The 24,270-nt window shown below is 28.8% G+C and overlaps 2 protein-coding genes across 2 annotated transcripts; one reads left to right on the top strand and one right to left on the bottom strand.

Moving 5' to 3' along the window:
• The first annotated feature begins 231 nt into the window (after positions 1-231).
• On the top strand, positions 232-18,803 carry LOC130896615 (endoribonuclease Dicer). Its single transcript, XM_057804813.1, has 16 exons — positions 232-590; positions 769-1,001; positions 1,057-1,297; positions 1,358-1,645; positions 2,372-2,753; positions 2,822-3,076; positions 4,832-5,110; positions 5,297-5,509; positions 6,664-7,221; positions 10,285-10,440; positions 10,499-10,700; positions 13,711-14,001; positions 14,069-14,767; positions 17,511-18,073; positions 18,369-18,553; positions 18,609-18,803. The coding sequence occupies exons 1-16, from the start codon at positions 436-438 to the stop codon at positions 18,766-18,768; spliced, it is 4,860 nt and encodes a 1,619-aa protein (XP_057660796.1). The 5' UTR covers positions 232-435; the 3' UTR covers positions 18,769-18,803.
• Positions 18,804-19,953: 1,150 nt separating this feature from the next.
• LOC130896636 (uncharacterized) lies at positions 19,954-21,726 on the bottom strand. Its single transcript, XM_057804842.1, has 2 exons — positions 21,310-21,726; positions 19,954-21,243 (listed from the first exon to the last, which is right to left on the bottom strand). The coding sequence occupies exons 1-2, from the start codon at positions 21,334-21,336 to the stop codon at positions 20,848-20,850; spliced, it is 423 nt and encodes a 140-aa protein (XP_057660825.1). The 5' UTR covers positions 21,337-21,726; the 3' UTR covers positions 19,954-20,847.
• Between the last annotated feature and the right edge of the window lie 2,544 nt (positions 21,727-24,270).

Here is a 24,270-nt window from a genome sequence, read left to right as displayed (position 1 = left end):
ATGACAATTGACAGAAAACCAATCAAAATCGATTACAGTAAAATATATATTTATTATCAAAAGTATTTATATATAATATATTACATTTGGTTATCACGTCGCAATCTATTGAAAATTATATATTTTCAAATTAATTTTATGTATTAAATCATTATGTGATTTATTATTGACGTAATCGATTTAATATCACTCGATAAAAAATCGATTTCTTAATTTACTCCAAACTAACATCAAGTAGTCACGTCGACGTGATGTGGTTTACAGAACACTCTCGTAAGATATATGTTCTGTGAGATGTAGTTCATCTGTAGTAAGAATGTCGTTGTAGTAAGATAAGAATGATGTCGTGTAACATCTATTTGGGATTCACACAAATATCATTTTGATTCAATATTCTCCATTATTAATCAAGTCTTACATCGTCCGGTGTTAAAAATGAGTGATCAGGAAGAATTTATTCCAAGAAATTACCAAGAAGAACTTATGAAAATCTGTCTGGAACAGAATACAATCATTTTTTTACCCACGGGTAGTGGTAAAACGTTTATAGCACTGTTAGTGTTGAAACAAATGGGTGCCGATCTATTAAAGTGAGTAATGTTTTAATTTGTTAACACTTGTATATTGTTTAAATATTATTTTGAATTAATCTAATTGAATAACAATAAGTGACAACTATATTTCGATCTGTTGATAATAAATTATGTTTTAAATGAGAACTAAAATCATTTTAAGATATTTATGGTAAATATATTGAATTGATTATAGGTCTTATAGTCAAGGAGGGAAAATTACTATTATATTAGTCAATACGATAGCTTTAGTAGATCAACATGCTGATAACATTATAAAACATACTGGGTTCAATGTTGGGAGATATACTGGGGAAATGAATTTAGATTTTTGGCCGAAAACGAAATGGTACGAAATATACGATAAACACCAAGTGATAATAATGACGTCTCAGATTCTAGTGAATTTAGTTCACAATTCTTACATAGGTGAGTGATTTATAAAACAATCGGGTGTGGCAACAACTTTGGTTGTTGTTTTCAGATCTAAATCGAGTGAATTTGTTAATTTTTGATGAGTGTCATAGAGGAGTGAACGATCACTCTATGAGGCAGTTGATGAAGCAATTTCACTCTTTACATCAACCACCGAGAGTTTTGGGTTTAACAGCGACGTTATTAAACGGAAATTGTAAACCTGGTAGAGTCATAGAAGAAGTAAAATCTTTGGAAACCACTTACCAAAGCAAAGTAGCTACAGTTGAAGAACTGAAATCAGTCGTGGGGTAATTATTATAAATTCCCCCTTAATATCGTCATTTTTTTTTGGTTATTTTTGTTTATAGATATTCGACTAATCCCATGGAAAAATTGAAAATCTATGGGAAACATTTGGGAAGTTTCACGGAAAAGATAATAATAGAGGAGTTGTCGAAATTAATTGATACTATATCTTACATAAAATCGGAACCTATACCGATTTCTTTATGTTTGAAAGGTTTGAAACCATTGAAATTGGAAGAAGGAGAAAAGAAACTAAGGAATTTGATTCAGGATTTGATATTTCATGTTGAAACGATGGGACCGTATGGAGGTCTCAAGGCGTGTCTTTCTCACATTATTCAGATAGAAAGGTAAAATTATTTTATTGTTGCTTAAAAGTTTGATTTTTTTGTCTTCAGGCTTTACCTAGATGGTTCTTCAATGACTTTTTATTTGATTTTCTAAGTTATTTTCTCTTTATAGACACTTTTGAGTAGTAATTTCAATTTTAGTCGTTTTTGGACACTTTTTTGTTACTTTTTATAGTTATTTTCATTTTTAGAATTATTTTCAATGAACTAATTTCAATTATAGTCAATTTTGGACACTTTCTTGTGGATTTTTTCAGTTGTTTTCATTTCATAAACAATTTTAATAAACAATTTTTAATTATAGTCAATTTTGGACACTTTTTTTTAAATTTTTTTAGTTGTTTTCGTTTTATCAACAATTTTAGTGAACATATTTCAGTTATGGTCATTTTTGGACACTTTTTTGTTACTTTTTTTAGCTATTTTCATTTTATGGACACTTTTTTCCTTAATTATCTTGTTCTAGACACTTTTTTCAAGACTATAATTACTTTTTGGACTTTTTCCTTAATTATTGTAGGTTTCGAGATCCTTTTTTAGCCATTATCATGTCCTAGATTCTCTTTGAATCATTAAAATGACTTCCTAGACTATTTTCTTGATTATTGTCCTTTCTCAGACACTTTTTTGGGTAATTATCTTGTCCAAGACACTTTTTTAATGATTACAGTGACTTTCTCCAGAGATTTTTTCAATTATAGCTGTTATCTAAAAATAATTTTACAGGATAAAAAAACATTGCGACGACTTACAACTCATGACGATATTAACTTGCGTCCAAACGACGTTCATGTACGTCCTGGAACAGTTCAAGAAACACATGACCGGCATGGATGAAAAGGACAAGATGCTGAATTTCTGTTCGCATAAATTGATATCGTTGTTCGAAATATTGGACGAATACAAAAAAGTATCGAAAGAAGAACTGTGCTGCATAATATTCACGAAAAGGAGATTCACCGCCAAAGTGATATTCCACGTACTGAAAGACCTCAGCGAGTACCATCCCGATTACGCCCACATCAAAACCAATTTCATGGTGGGGTACAACAACAACCCTTACAACGATACCAGGGAATCCCTTTACATCAGCAAACAGAACAAACAGGTATTTAATTCGACGGGGGGGAGGGGGCGGGCGATGGGCAAATGAAATCTGATTTGATGTCTTTGCAGGTCCTCGACGGGTTCAGGAACAAAGAGATAAACGTCCTGGTGGCGTCGAACGTTTTGGAAGAGGGGGTCGATATACCGAAATGTACTTTGGTGATCAAATACGATCACCCTGAAGATTATCGCTCCTACGTCCAATCGAAAGGGCGAGCCAGACACATGAAGAGCCTCTATTATATGATGGTGTGCGAAGAAGATAGAGGTAAATTCATACAAAGGTACAACGAATTCAGACAGGTCGAAGAAATATTGAACGACGTAAGTTTTCCCTTCCCCCTCCTCCAAAAAAGCGAAAAAAATTCTTAATATATCGTTTCCGGTTATTTCTAGATTTTTATCGACAGTTTTCGAAACAATTACGCCGTGCCAACGTCGCAATCTGTCATCTAAATTTCCCTAGATCTGTGAAAAAATAGATAAATATGGCAACATCGCCGAATCGAGATATTTTCAAAAAGTTTTTTAACGAATATCCCTAGATTTAGGGAAAAATATATAAATGTGGCAACATCGCCGAGTCGAGATATTTTCAAAAAGTTTTTTAACGAATATCCCTAGATTTAGGGAAAAATATATAAATGTGGCAACATCGCCGAATCGAGATATTTTCAAAAAGTTTTTTAACGAATTTCCCTAGATTTAGGGAAAAATATATAAATGTGGCAACATCGCCGAATCGAGATATTTTCAAAAAGTTTGTTATCGAATTTCCCTAGATTTAGGGAAAAATATATAAATGTGGCAACATCGCCGAATCGAGATATTTTCAAAAAGTTTTTTAACGAATTTCCCTAGATTTAGGGAAAAATATATAAATGTGGCAACATCGCCGAATCGAGATATTTTCAAAAAGTTTGTTATCGAATTTCCCTAGATTTAGGGAAAAATATATAAATGTGGCAACATCGCCGAATCGAGATATTTTCAAAAAGTTTGTTATCGAATTTCCCTAGATTTAGGGAAAAATATATAAATGTGGCAACATCGCCGAATCGAGATATTTTCAAAAAGTTTGTTATCGAATTTCCCTAGATTTAGGGAAAAATATATAAATGTGGCAACATCGCCGAATCGAGATATTTTCAAAAAGTTTGTTATCGAATTTCCCTAGATTTAGGGAAAAATATATAAATGTGGCAACATCGCCGAATCGAGATATTTGCAGAAAGTTTGTTATCGAATTTCCCTAGATTTAGGGAAAAATATATAAATGTGGCAACATCGCCGAATCGAAATTTTTACTGTGAAGCTAATTGACAAATTTCCCTAGATCTCGGGAAAAACGAATAAATGTGGCAACATTGTCGAATCAAAATATTTTTATGTTTCGAACTTGAAATTTTGTGAACAATTAAATTTCCTTAATTATTTGAAATTTTTTGAATTTGGCAACATCGATTAATCGAAATATTTGTTTAAATGTTGTCATTGAATTTCTCTAATTCTAAGGGAAACTATAAACTTGGCGACATCGTACACTCGAAATTTTCTCAGCAATTCAATTTTACCTAGACATGGGAACGAATAAATTTGGCAACGTCGCTAATGTCCATATACCCATAATCGATCCTGAAATTTTTACAATTTTAGGGAAAACAATAAATTTGGCAACGTTCCGGACACAAAATTTTGTTATTAATCCAAAAAAAAAACAAATGGAGAAAATTAGTTTTGGCAACACCGTAATTTCGTAAATGTTTCATAAATCGCATCATCAAATTTCCCTAGTTCTTAAAAAAATTAGAACAGGCAACATCGCAATCTTTCTATGGATCTTTTCATGAAATTTCTAAAAAAAAAACCAGTTTTGGCAACGTTGTAATTTCGGAATGTTTCAATATATCAAATCTTCCCAGTTTTGAAAAAAGAAATTCCAACTGGCAACATCGCAATCTTCGTTCATATATTTTATAACGGGATATTTCTGAACTTTGGTTTTACTCATCAAATCCCCAAAATTTCCTAGTTCCGAAGAAAATTACATCCGACAACATCGCAATATTTTTCTTTTAGTACTTGATAGGCACCAATTCGGAACGGGAAGATCCCTCGGTGAAGGACATTGTCGCCATGTACAACGAAGACATAATCCCCCCTTATTACGTGAACGGCCCCACCAGCGCACAAGTGAATATGACGTCCGCCATATCTCTATTGTGCCAATACTGTATGAGCCTCCCGTCGGATATTTACACCGTTCGCGCCCCTGATTGGTTTTTCCGGATGGTCGACCAGAAAATATCCGTCGTCATATTACTACCCGTCGTTTGCCCCATTCTAGACGAAATAGTTGTGAGTACCTACATTTAGTTTAACCCTCGTATACAAATATAATTTTTTTTGTTTCAATTGAATCTCTTAATCGACCGAAAATCGTTTATATTTCAACGAAAAAATTTTTAAAATAAGAATAAGAATTTGATTTTGATAATTGTATAGGGCGTTTCGAAAATTGTTTGTTTGTAATTAATTATTAAGGGACCGCCGATGGTTAGTAAGAAATTAGCTAAAAGGGCGGCGGCGATGGTGGCGTGCATTAAACTCCATAAAGCCGGCGAATTGGACGATCATTTGGTACCGAAAAAGAATATCGTTAAAGAAGAAGACGTCGATTTTTTGTTTAGTCATTATCCCAAAGAGAAGGATCCCACGGCGGGAAATTTGAAAACTAAAAGACTCCATAAAAAATTGGTGAGTCATTTTGATTCTACTGATTTATATTTTCAATACAAAAATTTTTATATTTATCGGTAGATGTAGGCAACTCTTCAGTCGTCTCCTCATTTATATTATGAAATTTTAACGTTCCAAAATATTGGACAGGGGCGGCTTCGAAACCTAAACACATTTGTTTTCCCCCATTTTTAATTTTTTTAGGTTCTAGTTGCAGTTAATGCATTTTAGACAGGGGCGACTTTGGGATCTAAATTTATTTTTCACAATATTATTTATAAATCGTTTTGATTTTGGGTTTTTTCGATATAAAATTATTTTTCTAAAAAGGGTTGAAATTGACGTTTTGACATATTTCGATCTATATCAAAATTTTTATCAAAAAAAAAAGTAAAAAGTTGAAGAAATTTATTCTCCATATTTTTATTTTTCTTTTATTTTGTTTCTATCGATTCAATTCCATGAATTTTAGACAGGGGCGGCTTAAGAACCCAACCAACTTTATTTCCCAAATTTTCTTTTTGTTTTAACTGACTTTTCAGAATTTTAGACAGAGGCGGCCTGGAAAGTTGAATCTATTCCTTTTTTATTTTTTAATTTTTCTTATATATTCTATTTTTATTCAGTTTTTAACAAATTTTCGAAATTTTAGACAGGAGCGGCTTCTAGACTCAATCAAATTCATTTTCCAAATTATTTTTTTCGATTTTACGTTTGTTTTAACAAAATTTCTGACATTTTGGACAGGGACGGCTTCAAAACTTCGATCTCTAAATAATTTTGGACAGGGGCGCCTTCGAGATTCAATCAAATTCATTTTCCAAATTATTGTTTTCGATATTCCGTTTGATTTAACAAAATTTCTGCCATTTTGGACAGGGACGGCTTCGAGATTCAATCAAATTCATTTCCCAAATTATTATTTTCGATTTTACGTTTGTTTTAACAAAATTTCTGCCATTTTGGACACGGACGGCTTCAAGACTTCGATCTCTAAATAATTTTGGACAGGGGCGGCTTCGAGATTCAATCAAATTCGTTTTCTAAATTATTATTTTCGATATTCCGTTTGTTTTAACAAAATTTCTGCCATTTTGGACAGGGACGGCTTCGAAACGTTAAAACCTTTAAAAAAAATTAAATTTCCACATTTTTATTCCGAAATTTTCCAGTTTCCGGCCGTACTAAATAAACCGATACTGCCCAATACCACCCTATTGGTACACACCGTCAAACTAAACCCTTTGTTTACCAAAAAAACGGAAGACGTCAATTTTTCCACCATGTTCGACATGTACACGTCGCCGTTGTGCTACGGCTTAGTAACCAATTCGCCTTTACCGACCATTTGCGATTTTCCGATCTACGTCACTTCCGGAACGATAACCGTATCATTGGAAGTGAATAAAACGACCATTACCGTAACGGATAAAAACCTCGAGGATATTGTAACGTTCCATTACCGTGTATTCGAAGATGTGATCCAAGTGCTTCAACGTTTTCTCATTTTCGACCGGGGGGATAATCCGGAAATGATGCTCTTAGTGCCTTTCGATAGAACGAAGGGGAGCGTCGATTGGGATTTGTTGAGGCGGCGTACGCCGGTTAATTCGGTCGAGGAAATGAGCGTAGAAGAAAAGATGAAATTGGAGGTTAACTTGGAAAGTCATTTGAGGAAAATCGTTAGTCCTTGGTACAGGAGGGATCCTGCTGTTTATATTGTTACTGAGGTAAGTACGTTTTTTTAAAATTTTTTCTCCCGATTTTCTCTATATTATCACTAATGATATTTATTGAAATTTTTATAATTTTTTAATTTTTTTTTTGATGATTTAATAGGTTTATCGACTTTTTTTTAAATTTTATCATTTTTAGAATTTTTCAATTTTTTTTATATTTTTTTTGATGATTTTAATAGATTTATCGACTTTTTTTTAAATTTTATCATTTTTTGAATTTTTAGAATTTCTCAATTTTTTTATATTTTTTTTGATGATTTTAATATATTTATTGACTTCTTTTAAACATTTTAACATTTTCACACAATTTTTTGATAATTAATTGATTAAAATCATTTTCTCGATATTATCACTTTAATAATATTTATTGAATTTTTATGAGTTTTTAATTTTTAAAAATTTTTTTTGATGATTTTAATAGATTTACCGACTTTTTTTTTAAATTTTATCATTTTTTAAACAATTTTTTGATAATTAATTGATTAAAATCATTTTCTCGATATTATCACTTTAATAATATTTATTGAATTTTTATAATTTTTTAATTTTTAAAAATTTTTTTTGATGATTTTAATAGATTTGCCGACTTTTTTTTTTAAATTTTATCATTTTTTATACAATTTTTTGATAATTAATTGATTAAAATCATTTTCTCGATATTATCACTTTAATAATATTTATTGAATTTTTATAAGTTTTTAATTTTTAAAAATTTTTTTTGACGATTTTAATAGATTTACCGACTTTTTTTTTAAATTTTATCATTTTTTAAACAATTTTTTGATAATTAATTGATTAAAATCATTTTCTCGATATTATCACTTTAATAATATTTATTGAATTTTTATGAGTTTTTAATTTTTAAAAATTTTTTTTGATGATTTTAATAGATTTACCGACTTTTTTTTTAAATTTTATCATTTTTTAAACAATTTTTTGATAATTAATTGATTAAAATCATTTTCTCGATATTATCACTTTAATAATATTTATTGAATTTTTATAATTTTTTAATTTTTAAAAATTTTTTTTGATGATTTTAATAGATTTGCCGACTTTTTTTTTTAAATTTTATCATTTTTTATACAATTTTTTGATAATTAATTAATTAAAATCATTTTCTCGATATTATCACTTTAATAATATTTATTGAATTTTTATAAGTTTTTAATTTTTAAAAATTTTTTTTGACGATTTTAATAGATTTACCGACTTTTTTTTTAAATTTTATCATTTTTTAAACAATTTTTTGATAATTAATTGATTAAAATCATTTTCTCGATATTATCACTTTAATAATATTTATTGAATTTTTATGAGTTTTTAATTTTTAAAAATTTTTTTTTATGATTTTAATAGATTTACCGACTTTTTTTTTAAATTTTATCATTTTTTAAACAATTTTTTGATAATTAATTGATTAAAATCATTTTCTCGATATTATCACTTTAATAATATTTATTGAATTTTTATAATTTTTTAATTTTTAAAAATTTTTTTTGATGATTTTAATAGATTTGCCGACTTTTTTTTTAAATTTTATCATTTTTTATACAATTTTTTGATAATTAATTGATTAAAATCATTTTCTCGATATTATCACTTTAATAATATTTATTGAATTTTTATAATTTTTTAATTTTTAAAAATTTTTTTTGATGATTTTAATAGATTTACCGACTTTTTTTAAAAAATTTTATCATTTTTCACACAATTTTTTGATAATTAATTGATTAAAATCATTTTCTCGATATTATCACTTTAATAATATTTATTGAATTTTTATAATTTTTTAATTTTTAAAAATTTTTTTTGATGATTTTAATAGATTTGCCGACTTTTTTTTTTAAATTTTATCATTTTTTATACAATTTTTTGATAATTAATTGATTAAAATCATTTTCTCGATATTATCACTTTAATAATATTTATTGAATATTTATAATTTTTTAATTTTTTTAAATTTTTTTTGATGATTTTAATAGATTTACCGACTTTTTTTTAAAAATTTTATCATTTTTCACACAATTTTTTGATAATTAATTGATTAAAATCATTTTCTCGATATTATCACTTTAAAATATTTATTGAATTTTTATATATTTTTTTATGAAATTAATAGATTTATCGACTTTTTTTAAAAAAATTTTATCATTTTTTGAATTCTTAGAATTTTTCAATTTTTTCACTTTAATCATATTTTTTGAATTTTTCAATTTTTTTTATATATTTTTTTTATTTTAGTGGATTTATTTACTTTTTTATAATTTTTTACACAATTTTTTGATAATTAATTGATTAAAATCATTTTCTAGGAATTTGTTTTTCAATAAATATAATAAGTTTTAATAATATTTTTTGAATGTTTTTGATTTGTTGATATTTTTGAAATACTTTTATTTTTCAGATACATTTTTGATGATTTTATTTTTATTTTATTCAATTTTTTTGCATTTTCTAGACTCTTTTTATAATGATTATAATTGATTTTTTCATATTTTTGAGACACTTTTAATAATTAATTGATCAAAGTCACTTTCCAATATTTTTTTTTAATAAATATTAACGATTTATTGACATTTTTTGAATTTTCATAATTTTCTAGGCTTTTTCCATTTTTTGATATTTTTTCAATAATTTTATTTGTCAGATATTTTTCGATGATTTTATTGATATTTTTTTAAATTTTCACCATTTTCTAGTCTCTTTTTTATGATTATAATTGATTTATTCACATTTTTGAGACACTTTTTTTAATATTCATTATAAATATATTCAGATTTTTAAATTTTTTATAAGTATAATCAATTTTTGACATTTTTCAAATTTTTATGGTTTTATGAGAATTTTTTTGTAATTTTGGAATTTTCCTGGCATTTTTTTAACAATTACAATCGATGTACGATGATTGACATTTTTAAAAATTTTATTTATGTACCTCAACTTTTTCATTTCATGATTATAACATTTTTTTTAGTTTATTGACGTTTTGTAGACCATTTTTCAATCATTGTAGTTTTCAAGATACTTTCGAAAAATCCTCTTTCCTTTTAGGTATGTTTCAACAGAAACGCCTTTACCGAATTTCCAAACGACGAATACGCAAATTTCGGCGAATACTTTCGCTTAAGGCACAATTTAGAAATTCGCAATCCCGAATTGCCCTTATTGTTGGTGAAAAGGTTAACGAAGAGCCTGAATTTCATCAAAGTGAGTTAGAATTCGAAAATTCCCCGAAATTCTCTTTACCTCTTATGTCGTTTTGTAGCCGAAAAGTAGGATTTCCATAAAAAGGAAACACGAACAGACGTACGAGGAAATGGTGGAGTACCTTCCGGCAGAATTGGTGGTGAAGCAGGATTTTCCCGCTTCGCTGTGGATCCAAGCCAATCTCCTACCGACGATATTGACGAGAATTTCGTTTTTCCTCCAATTGGAGGAACTAAGACAACGGATAGCAACCGAAGCAGGTGAGTTTTTATGACGTATATGGAAATTTTGAAAATTATTCCAAATATTCGTTACGGAAAAATGGTAATTGGAATATTTTTAAACTTGGCAACGCTGTAATTTCCTTTACTATAAATGTTACAATTTCTTTTAGGTTCAATACTTTTTGATATCATTAAAATTTATTTTATAAACACTTTTTTTGAGGTTAAAATTACTTTATAGACATTTTTTTGAGGTTAAAATTGCTTTTTAAACATTTTTTTGAGGTTAAAATTATTTTTTAGACATTTTTTTGATGTTACAATTATTTTTTAGATATTTTTTGATGTTTATAGTCGATTTATCAACTTTTTTGAACTATTGATGTTTTCTAGACACTTTTTTGAGGTTAAAATCACTTTTTAGACATTTTTTTTGAGGTTAAAATTATTTTCTAGACACTTTTTTGAGGTTAAAATCACTTTTTAGACATTTTTTTTGAGGTTAAAATGATTTTTTAGACATTTTTTTGATGTGACAATTATTTTTTAGATATTTTTTTGATGTTTATAGTCGATTTATCAACTTTTTTGAACTCATGATGTTTTCTAGACATTTTTTTGAGGTTAAAATTATTTTTTAGACACTTTTTTGAGGTTAAAATGATTTTTTAGACATTTTTTTGATGTGACAATTATTTTTTAGATATTTTTTTGATGTTTATAGTCGATTTATCAACTTTTTTGAACTATTGATGTTTTCTAGACATTTTTTTGAGGTTTAAATCACTTTTTAGACATTTTTTTTGAGGTTAAAATGATTTTTTAGACATTTTTTTGATGTTACAATTATTTTTTAGATATTTTTTGATGTTTATAGTCGATTTATCAACTTTTTTGAACTATTGATGTTTTCTAGACACTTTTTTGAGGTTAAAATCACTTTTTAGACATTTTTTTTGAGGTTACAATTATTTTTTAGATATTTTTTGATGTTTATAGTCGATTTATCAACTTTTTTGAACTATTGATGTTTTCTAGACACTTTTTTGAGGTTAAAATCACTTTTTAGACATTTTTTTTGAGGTTACAATTATTTTTTAGATATTTTTTTGATGTTTATAGTCGATTTATCAACTTTTTTGAACTATTGATGTTTTCTAGACACTTTTTTGAGGTTAAAATCACTTTTTAGACATTTTTTTTTGAGGTTAAAATGATTTTTTAGACATTTTTTTGATGTTACAATTATTTTTTAGATATTTTTTTTGATGTTTATAGTCGATTTATCAACTTTTTTGAACTATTGATGTTTTCTAGACATTTTTTTGAGGTTTAAATCACTTTTTAGACATTTTTTTTGAGGTTAAAATGATTTTTTAGACACTTTTTTGAGGTTAAAATCACTTTTTAGACTTTTTTTTATTATTATAATCGATTTATCAACATTTTAAAACTATTTATATTTTCTAGACACTTTTCCAATGACTATCAGACTTTTGGGATACTTTTCAATGATTTTCAGACTTTTGGGACACTATTTCAACAACTATCAGACTTATGAGACATTTTTCAATGATTATCAGACTTTTGGGTCACTATTTCAATAACTATCAGACTTTTGACACTTTTCTATTAAATATTAGACTTTTGGGACATTTTTTCAATAAATATTGTACTTTTGGTGCTTTTTTAATGTTTATGAGAGTTTTAGGACACTTATCAATGATTATCAGACTTTTGGGACACTTTTTCAACAACTATCAGACTTTTGACACTTTTCTATTAAATATTAGACTTTTGGGACATTTTTTCAATAAATATTGTACTTTTGGTGCTTTTTTAATGTTTATGAGAGTTTTGGGACACTTATCAATGATTATCAGACTTTTGGGTCACTATTTCAATAACTATCAGACTTTTGACACTTTTCTATTAAATATTAGACTTTTGGGACATTTTTTCAATAAATATTGTACTTTTGGTGCTTTTTTAATGTTTATGAGAGTTTTGGGACACTTATCAATGATTATCAGACTTTTGGGACACTTTTTCAACAACTATCAGACTTTTGGGACATTTTTTCAATAAATATTAGACTTTTGAGACACTATTTCAACAACTATCAGACTTTTGGGACACTATTTCAACAACTATCAGACTTTTGGGACACTATTTCAACAACTATCAGACTTTTGGGACACTATTTCAACAACTATCAGACTTTTGGGACACTATTTTAACAACTATCAGACTTTTGGGACACTATTTCAACAACTATCAGACTTTTGGGACACTATTTCAACAACTATCAGACTTATGGGACATTTTTCAATGATTATCAGACTTTTGGGACACTATTTCAACAACTATCAGACTTTTGGGACACTATTTCAACAACTATCAGACTTTTGGGACACTATTTCAACAACTATCAGACTTTTGGGACACTATTTCAACAACTATCAGACTTATGGGACATTTTTCAATGATTATCAGACTTTTGAGACACTATTTCAACAACTATCAGACTTTTGGGACACTATTTCAACAACTATCAGACTTTTGGGACACTATTTCAACAACTATCAGACTTATGGGACATTTTTCAATGATTATCAGACTTTTGGGACACTATTTCAACAACTATCAGACTTTTGGGACACTATTTCAACAACTATCAGACTTTTGGGACACTATTTCAACAACTATCAGACTTTTGGGACACTATTTCAACAACTATCAGACTTATGGGACATTTTTCAATGATTATCAGACTTTTGAGACACTATTTCAACAACTATCAGACTTTTGGGACACTATTTCAACAACTATCAGACTTTTGGGACACTATTTCAACAACTATCAGACTTTTGGGACACTATTTTAACAACTATCAGACTTTTGGGACACTATTTCAACAACTATCAGACTTTTGGGACATTTTCTATTAAATATTAGCCTTTTGGGGCTGTTTTTAATGTTTATCGAGAGTTTTGGGACACTTTTTGTCGCGTACATCCAATTAATTTTAATCGAAATCGTTCAGGTTTGGGTAGAAGAACCGTAATCCAAAGAATGCCGCTCCAATTAGACGAATACCTATTAAGTTACGTCCCCCACGTAGAATGCGACAACCATCACGCCGACGATCTACCAACCGTGGATATGAACGTTTCCGCCGTACCCGTACCCCAAACGACATTACAAATAAACAAAGATTTCAGCGAAAAATTATTGGAAAGCCAATACCCATGGAAGAACATCGACGAACCGATAGATATCGAAAGGGACCTCAAAGTATCCATAATGGACATCGAACATTACGAAGCTTTCATAGGTGAGAAGAGAAAAAAGTTAGGTTAAGATATTTCGTATTTATTCATTCGTTTATTTTTATGTTTAAGGGCAACCCGTGAACGTTTCCCGAGAATACAAAAACAACAATTCCCCATCGAAGGAAAAACAATTGGCTCTGACCTACCACAAAAATTTCCTTCCGGCGGATATAAAAATACTCGATGCCGATCCGAACGACAAAGGTCCCGAACTGTGCGAAATGTTCAGAGCCTTGACGACGGCCAAGGCCAACGAGATCGTGAATCTGGAACGGTCGGAGACCTTGGGGGATTCCTATCTCAAAATGATCGTTTCCGTTTACGTCTACCTGCGTTTTCCTCATTACGACGAGGGCCGCGCCACGCAGCTCAAAGGGAAATTGGTCAGCAACAGGAACTTATTTTATCTGGCGTTGGAGAAAAATTTGAACGGGGTGATGAAATACAACGAATTGTCGTCGGAGAGCGAATGGATGCCGCCCGGTTTCGATATACCCCGAGAAATGTCGAGGAGGATCGAAAATGGCGAATTGTCGGTTAGCGCCCTGTTCGGTTTGCGCGTACCCGAAGCCGAACAGATTTCCGGTCGTTTGAGCAAGGATACCGTCGCTGAGATATTGGGGGACGAATGTCCTGTGAACGAAAACGAGGAATGCAATTATCGTACGATGGCGCAATTTTTGAAAAGTCAGTTTATAGCCGATAAATTTGTATCGGATACGGTGGAAAGTCTGTTGGGGGTCTATTTGCAAACGGGCGGCTTGAAAGGTGAGCGGATTTTTTGTTTTTGACATTATTACATTGATCTCGACTCGCCCCGTATTATGATCGGTGTAAATCGTTGGTTTCGGTGTCTGAATCGTGGTCGTAACTATTTTTCGGTACTCTCGTACCTCTGTAGTCGATTTGTCGCACGTATATTTGTATTTTTATCATTTTCCAACACAAATTTTCGATTTTTGACTTTTTTTTTGCTTCTAAATTCACTATCGGTTAGATTTGTTGTGGTAAACTTTGTCGAATGCTGTACTGTAAACGATAAAGTCCTAATTTCATGTATATATCATTTTTGAACCTAAATGCTCGTTTTTCAACTTTTTTTTCTTTTAATATGCTCTAAAAACTGAATTTTTTTAGTAAACTTTGCAAATGCTTCATAGTTAACTGTGTCGAACGCTATTCTAAGATCAAAAAAGTCCAAATTTTACGTTATTTGATCATTTTCCAACTAAAATTTTCATTTTTTCACTTTTTTTCTTTTCAAATTGGTTTTCAATCAAATTTTTAGTAGTAAACCGTGTCGAATGCTGTTCTAAGATCAAAAAAGTCCAAATTTTACGTTATTTGATCATTATCGAACAAAAATTTTCGTTTTTTCACTTTTTTCTTTTCAAATTAGTTTTCAATCAAATATTTCGTAGTAAACTGTGTCAAATGCTGTTCTAAGATCAAAAGAGTCCAAATTTCACGTTATTTGATCATTTTCCAACTAAAATTTTCATTTTTTCACTTTTTTTCTTTTCAAATTGGTTTTTAATCAAATTTTTCATAGTTAACTGTGTCGAATGCTATTCTAAGATCAAAAAAGTCCAAATTTCACGTTATTTGATCATTTTCCAACTAAAATTTTCATTTTTTAACTTTTTGGTTTTCAAATTAGTTTTCAATCAAATATTTCGTAGTAAACTGTGTCAAATGCTGTTCTAAGATCAAAAGAGTCCAAATTTCACGTTATTTGATCATTTTCCAACTAAAATTTTCATTTTTTCACTTTTTTTCTTTTCAAATTGGTTTTTAATCAAATTTTTCATAGTTAACTGTGTCGAATGCTATTCTAAGATCAAAAAAGTCCAAATTTTACGTTATTTGATCATTATCGAACAAAAATTTTCGTTTTTTCACTTTTTTCTTTTCAAATTAGTTTTCAATCCAATATTTCGTAGTAAACTGTGTCAAATGCTGTTCTAAGATCAAAAAAGTCCAAATTTTACGTTATTTTATCATTTTCCAACTAAAATTTTCATTTTTTCACTTTTTTTCTTTTCAAATTGGTTTTTAATCAAATTTTTCATAGTTAACTGTGTCGAATGCTATTCTAAGATCAAAAAAGTCCAAATTTTACGTTATTTGATCATTATCGAACAAAAATTTTCGTTTTTTCACTTTTTTCTTTTCAAATTAGTTTTCAATCAAATATTTCGTAGTAAACTGTGTCAAATGCTGTTCTAAGATCAAAAAAGTCCAAATTTTACGTTATTTTATCATTTTCCAACTAAAATTTTCATTTTTTCACTTTTTTTCTTTTCAAATTGGTTTTCAATCAAATTTTTAGTAGTAAACCGTGTCGAATGCTGTTCTAAGATCAAAAAAGTCCAAATTTTACGTTATTTGATCATTTTCCAACTAAAATTTTCATTTTTTCACTTTTTTTCTTTTCAAATTGGTTTTCAATCAAATTTTTTATAGTAAACCGTGTCGAATGCTGTTCTAAGATCAAAAAGAAAGATCAAAACAGTCCAAATTTCACGTTATTTGATCATTTTCCAACTAAAATTTTCATTTTTTCACTTTTTTTCTTTTCAAATTGGTTTTTAATCAAATTTTTCATAGTTAACTGTGTCGAATGCTATTCTAAGATCAAAAAAGTCCAAATTTTACGTTATTTGATCATTATCGAACAAAAATTTTCGTTTTTTCACTTTTTTCTTTTCAAATTAGTTTTCAATCAAATATTTCGTAGTAAACTGTGTCAAATGCTGTTCTAAGATCAAAAAAGTCCAAATTTTACGTTATTTTATCATTTTCCAACTAAAATTTTCATTTTTTCACTTTTTTTCTTTTCAAATTGGTTTTTAATCAAATTTTTCATAGTTAACTGTGTCGAATGCTATTCTAAGATCAAAAAAGTCCAAATTTTACGTTATTTGATCATTATCGAACAAAAATTTTCGTTTTTTCACTTTTTTCTTTTCAAATTAGTTTTCAATCAAATATTTCGTAGTAAACTGTGTCAAATGCTGTTCTAAGATCAAAAAAGTCCAAATTTTACGTTATTTTATCATTTTCCAACTAAAATTTTCATTTTTTCACTTTTTTTCTTTTCAAATTGGTTTTCAATCAAATTTTTAGTAGTAAACCGTGTCGAATGCTGTTCTAAGATCAAAAAAGTCCAAATTTTACGTTATTTGATCATTTTCCAACTAAAATTTTCATTTTTTCACTTTTTTTCTTTTCAAATTGGTTTTCAATCAAATTTTTTATAGTAAACCGTGTCGAATGCTGTTCTAAGATCAAAAAGAAAGATCAAAACAGTCCAAATTTCACGTTATTTGATCATTTTCCAACAAAAATTTTCATTTGTTCCCTTTTTTCTTTTCAAATTGGTTATCAATCGAATTTTTCATAGTAAACCGTGTCGAATGCTGTTCTAAGATCAAAAGAATCAAAATCTCATTTTATGTCATTTTGATCATTTTTGACCGAAAAAAAATGAAATTTATTTAACATTTAGGTGCAACGAGATTATTAGAATGGTTCGGCGTAATACCTAAAAGCGAAAAATTAGAGAAGTTATTAGAAAAACCGCCCCCGACACCTCTATTAAACGACGTCGACGACATCGAAAGCAAACTCCTCATACATTTACCGACACATAAACAAATCGAAAAAATAATCGGTTACGAATTCAAAAATAAATCGTATTTATTGCAAGCGTTCACCCATTCGTCGTACACGCCGAATCGCACCACCCTGTCGTACGAAAGATTGGAATTCGTCGGCGACGCCGTCCTCGATTTTCTAATCACTTGTTTCGTATACGAATCCTGCGGGAACCTGGATCCCGGTAAATTGACCGATCTCAGATCGTCATTGGTCAATAACAACACCTTCGCCAGTTTGATAGTACGAATGGGGTTGCACAAATACATTTTGATGATCAATTCCAAATTGCAAAAGTTTATCGACGATTTCGTTTTGTTTATGGAACAGAAGAATTACGTCATCGACGACGAGATCATGATTTTGTTGCAGGAGGACGAATATCAGTTCGCCGAATCCGTCGATGTCCCCAAGGTAAATATTTTTGCGATTTTTTTCTATCGAAAAAACTTTTAACGCACACTGTATTATTATCCAAATTACTTCGATTTTATTTCATATTTATCTTAACAAAATGACGATCGTTTTTTTTTACACGTGCTGTATAATCGAAACGATTTTTTTTGTTTTGAAATTTTTAATAAAAAAATATTCTATTGGACAGGGACGGCTTTGGGACGAAGGGGAAAAAGTTTTTCGCGAAAAATTGATTTTAAGTGGTTAATATCCCCGATTAAGTGATAAAAACCTCCCCGATTAAATTTTCCAGATACTCGGCGATATATTCGAAGCTATTGCCGGCGCTATATATCTAGATAGCAATAAAGACTTGAAAACAGTTTGGAGGGTATTTTACAAAATAATGTGGAAAGAAATCGATTTATTTTCTCAAAATATTCCCAAAAATGTAGTCCGGAGATTGTTCGAATGGAACGGAGCCCATCCCAAATTCGGGTAAGTTTACTCCTCCCCTCCCCTGCCACCTCCCTTATCGTGGATCGTATTTTAGGCAAGTGATTCCGACAACAAACCGGAAATGCATGGTGCCGCTTAGGTTCATGCTGGACGGCGTACCGACATTCGTACACGGGTTCGGAACCAACAAAACCATGGCTAAAAAAGCCGCCGCCAAAATAGCTTTAAAATTGTTGTACCAAAAAGATAAATAAGATTTTTTTAATTCGTTAATCGCAAAAGAAAATAATTTATATCGATAAAAATAAATGTTTTATATACAAATATTTAAAAAAAAAAATTAAACAGAATTTTTTTGAAAAATTCTAATTTTTCTTTTGCATTTTATCTAGATAATAAATTTTGAGGGCTGTGTTATATTTGAAAAAATTATATCGGTTTTTTCAGTATAACTCTTTTTTTATATAATAAAATATTTTTTAAAATAATCATGAATAGTTTTATTTGTTTACATTTTTCAAATACAACCCTGTACTAAAACATTCGTTCCTCGACATTTCCAGCCGTTTTTAATACGCGAAATTGATTGGTGATAATTTGAACTTAGCGCCAATTAAACCCCGCCCATTACGTTTTAATCAAATACTTCCGCTTAATAAGGATTAGTGCGCATTTGCCGGTTTTATTTATTCGTAAATGTAACTCGGAAATATTCATTTCAATATAAGAAATTTGATAGGTAAAATACGATCCTGTACTAAAATATTCGTTTTGCACTGTTACCCGCCATTTATATCACAGAGCTGCGATTTTAAATACACAAATTTCATTGGTGGTAATTCGAATTTGGCGCCCATTACGTTTTAATTTTAGTGCGCATTTGCCGGTTTTACTTTATTATAAATTTAATTTGAAAATATTCTTTTTAATATAATAAATTCGATAAATCTTATATACGACGAATATAATTGTATCTAATCAATTTTTTTTAAAAAAAAATTCTATTTAAAACCAAAATTAATGTAAAATGTAAAAAATATATTGACGTGAAATTATTTTTAAATACGTCAACGTTGTATCTCCAACTTGTAACTATCTTGTTCACGGTCCGTGATCTTGATGCATAGAACATAATTACCGCAGAGTTGCCAATGGAGAAACGGACATTTTGAAAAACTATCCAATTTTATTGATTTTTAATTAATTTAATGATTTTTTTATGGAATTTTGTGATAAATTTGAACAATTATGGTGAGTGCGTGCGTGGTGTGTAAAATTATAGTTCATTTCGATACGAAATCATACTTTGATCGGTAAGTAATTTTAAGTTAAGTTTATTATAAGTCTATTCATTCGAAAATTTGAATTTTCTTTTTATAATTTGTATTGTTATGTTATATTGTTAAATAAAAAATTTAACGAAAAAAAAACTCAAATTATGATTAAATATATATTTTATTTTCATAGCATATTTTATTTAGTAAAAATTTTAATAGAAATACAGAGTCGTATTCAGAAAATTCGTTTTTTTTCAAACTCAATAACAATTACACGGAATTTAGGAACGCCTTCCAAAAATCTAGAATAGAATTTTTATTTACACTTCCTTATTTGTCCGATATAAAATCATAATATAAAAGGCCAGTTTAGCGATTTCGAGGTAGTAGAATCCATTTGTCTATGTCATAAATTGTTACTTCCGATTTTATCTATGATTGGATTCGTTTATTCGATGTTTTAATTGACTTCCGGTTCCGCATTTTATGAATAGGGGGAATTTTTTTCGTATATAGGGGTTTGTTTGATGAAACAAAAAACTGACACCAAAAAAATAATTGTTATTTACGATTTATCCAAAAATCGTATATACATTTATTTTTTAGGTTAGGTTTAGTTGAATTAAATCATTTTTTTATAATAAATGTTATATTTATATAATCGAATCGAATTCAAAATGTCTAACCGGAAGTTGAGCAATCTAATTATGAGTAAAACCGAAAGTACATTCGTATATTCGATAAATGGATTGTACTACGTCGAAAACGCCAAATTAGCGTGTTTTTGTTGAGATTTCAAACTGAAAGTAATCCCAATATATAAATTCTCACTACACGGTAGTAAAAATTAATTTTTTTTATAAAAATTTACGAAAATATTCTCGTATATTAATTTTTTTCACATTTAAATAAGAAATAATTTAAAAAATTGTAGTAGATACAAATAATCAAAGTACATACCTGTAAATTCTAAAATTTTTGATTAGAAATAATAATTATAATCAAACAATTTTCACAATTTAATAAAACGTTCATAATTTATTTTTCACGAGAATACTAATTCGAATGTTTTTCCTCCAACCATTTATATACTGTCGCGTCAGACGATCCAATATAATATTTTAAGAAATCCAAAATTAACAAAACCACCCTGTAAACGAAAATCACAACATTTTTATTATTATTTTTAATTAAAAGTAAATTTTTCAATCCTTCTTCTATCGGTTTCCTAATAGATTTCAATACATATTCTAAACTTGGTACAATAGACACGACGTTAGGATCGGGATATTTAAGCGACGTCGGCGTCCATCCTGCAGCCAACGATAACAACCCCAATACGGCATCGGCAGTACTACCCTGCCCTTCCGAATTCCATAAACCAATAGAATAAGATCCGTCTGCATTTTCAACGCTCAAAATTTGAGCAGAATTAAAAACTATCGTTTGAACCTATAAATAAACAATTTTCCAATATATATATATATATATAACTAAATATAAATAATTTATTCTTACCAATAGCAGAATGATGACGTGAAACATTTTTTTAAACAATATTTAACATCATTCCAAATATTAGGTTTATATATCCATATTAATTAGTCATTAAGACATATTAATATTATTTTATAAATAATTCCTAATTGACGCTATTAATCATCAAATAAAAATGTCCACTTCTAATGGAAATTACATCCATCATTTATTACGTTGCTGGAATCCATTTTCTAGTTTTATCCGAGAAGGATAAAAATACGGATTTGATACATCTACTTCGTTTTCTAAAATTTTTGAGCAACGAAAATATTCCATAACTAACAAAATGTTAATGATAATGTTTAAATTAGCAAATAGTTATAAACATTTAAAATTATTCAATTTGTTTCGTTGGACGTATGACAACGCAACCGGTGTGAAGTTGCTGCATAAAATGGCTGCTCAATTATCCGAGTATAACCGATTAACGAGTTCCAGTGGAGTACTATTTTTATTTTCCCAACGGTAAATATCTTTATATAAATGTTTGTGAAAATTAGCAGAAATTTTCAAAACGTAAAGTTAAAAGACGTAAAAGAATTTAAATAATTAAATTTATAATGTAATTAATAATGTATAATTGATTTAAAACTTGAGAAACTCAAAAAAAAAAGTTATCAAAGAAAGTAGAACTCATTTTAATACATTTTCAATAACGTTTTCTTATTTTATAAAATTTTTAATTGAATAAAAATAACAAAAGTTCATCTAATATTTTTTCTTAAATACAGATTTATGGTGGTTAAAATCTAATCATCCTAATTATTTAAGATCAAAATATATCAAAAAAGTAGTAAAAAATAACAACAACCTCACCACCTACACCGTTATGGCTCGATATAAGTTTCGACGAGATGTAGGTACATAAACAGCGAAGCCATTATACGAGAGCGGTATCAATTAAGAAAACTAAAAAACGTGCTTTTGTCTTGCCTGTCTCGGCCCCTGTAGGTTATCCTAAAAATCGTTTTTGCTCATATCCACCTACTTTTCCAGTGTTTTTTTTCATTGTTCTGTAGCTGATATCACAGAAGGGGTCTGGTTCCATGAAGGGCTTGTCTTTATAAGAATTAATCTAAATTCATTTTCTTTACTTTTTTTCGCCTCTAAAATTTTGCTCTTCTTCCTCTCGTAAATGCATCACTTAATATATTTCATAAATTAATTTATATGAAATGTATGTATCCTTCTAAAAAAAATTTGGAACTTCTCTGTGTTATAGTATCGAGCGCGGCAACTTCACACCGTTCGCTTATGCGCATCTATCTTACGGACATTGACGTTTATTCATTCATTTCGGACATCTCTGATGTTATCATCGCCCGTCCCTATCCCCTCTCCACATACTTAACCTTAAAACTGCCTAGACACAGAGAGAACAATAAGATGTATTTTTAAACATTTCATTTAATTGTTTCATTTTACGCGTTGAACTAAATTCAACGAGACATGATTTAATCATATATACCTATAAATAAAAAGTAAGTGAAATTTTATATTTAACTCTATCTATTTTATAATATTAAGTCACAATATCGCTATGATGATTCATTTCGAACAATCAGTTTAAACTAATCTTGTAAACTGATAAGCTTCGTTATCTTATCTTTCTCGAAGATTTACATTGTGTATACGTCATTTCTTTAATATTTTTCGGGTATTAAAACGGAAAATTTATGTTAACTATTGGGATATAAACATAACCAAACTTGGAGATTTGTTTTTTTTTTCGTTTTAGAAATGGCTGCGATAAGCGAATTGCGGGTAACATTATTTAGTTGTTGTATCCCTCAACAACCCAAACGAAAACATCATATTGATAGGTAACTAAATTTCGTAATTTTCGTAATGAAACTCGTGGATTTTTATGATTATTTGATATTTTATTTATCTGGTATAATTAGTTGGGTAATGGTTGTTTATTTTGGTAGATCGATGATAGGGTATCCAACTAATTTTCAACATACGGGGCACGTTGGTAGCAGAGATGTTGAAATGCCTGGTGAACAACTAATAGCTTTACAGAATCAAATGAAAAGCAAGGGCGGGTATGAAACCCCATATAAGGTAAATACAACATTTCATTCTAAAATAAAATAATTTTTTATTAAAATATTCAACGTATCGTTTAACTATTTATATAAATACCAATCATATATTTCATATCAAATCATGACTTTATCAAAAATATTTAACTATTGGAATTTTTTTTTAAAAATAGGACGTGAATGAACGTCGTGATTTGGATAAAAAATTTTTTTTTTATCCAAGCATTGACAACAATGTAATATATTTTCCCGCGGTTTTGATAAGATATTCTAATCTGGTATTACTTATATAACATTTTAAAATATGCGATAGAAAGTTGTCTCACGTTATTATACGAGGGGTGCTACAAAAGTTGTGATTTAATTTTAAAAACAAGTCGACAAAACTTTTAACACACCCTATATGATCCAAAAGATGTATAACTGGTTTTTGATCAGTGGGAGACGCATGATAATTAATGGAATTTATTAAAAAACAAGCGATTTAGTCTATATTCCTCATATATAATACAGGGAGAGTCAAAATACAAATTTTTTGATAAACTACGAATCCATTCATCGATATTCCTTATATGCAATACAGCAAAACTTTTAACGCACCCTGTATGATCCAAAAGATGTATAACTGGTTGTTGAACAGTTAGAAACGCATAATAATTGAAGGAATTTATTAAAAAATAAGCGATTTTCTCTATATTCCTTATATATAATATAGGGAGAGTCAAAATACAATTTTTTTTTGTTTTTGAAACTTTTGTAACGAATTTTTTTTAAACCGTACTATATAATCGAAGATATTTGATCAATCGAATCTATGTTCAGTATAATTGAAATTTATTTAAAAAAATCTCGCTACGGCTATATTATACGGGGTGTTTATAAAGTTATATAT

The sequence above is a fragment of the Diorhabda carinulata genome, chromosome 7, assembly GCF_026250575.1.
Source record: "Diorhabda carinulata isolate Delta chromosome 7, icDioCari1.1, whole genome shotgun sequence".
NCBI classification, from domain to species: Eukaryota; Metazoa; Arthropoda; class Insecta; order Coleoptera; family Chrysomelidae; genus Diorhabda; species Diorhabda carinulata.
The sequence above is the reverse complement of the archived record's forward strand: the minus strand, read 5'-3'. Positions and strand labels throughout refer to the sequence as shown.

Coding starts and splice junctions, on each gene's coding strand:
- LOC130896615 (XM_057804813.1), top strand. CDS start 436: ATGAGTGATCAGGAAGAATTTATTCCAAGAAATTACCAAGAAGAACTT. Junction 10,701..13,710: donor ACGGATAGCAACCGAAGCAG/GTGAGTTTTTAT, acceptor GAAATCGTTCAG/GTTTGGGTAGAAGAACCGTA. Junction 18,074..18,368: donor AATCCGTCGATGTCCCCAAG/GTAAATATTTTT, acceptor TAAATTTTCCAG/ATACTCGGCGATATATTCGA.
- LOC130896636 (XM_057804842.1), bottom strand. CDS start 21,336: ATGTTTCACGTCATCATTCTGCTATTG. Junction 21,244..21,309: donor ACGTCATCATTCTGCTATTG/GTAAGAATAAAT, acceptor GTTTATTTATAG/GTTCAAACGATAGTTTTTAA.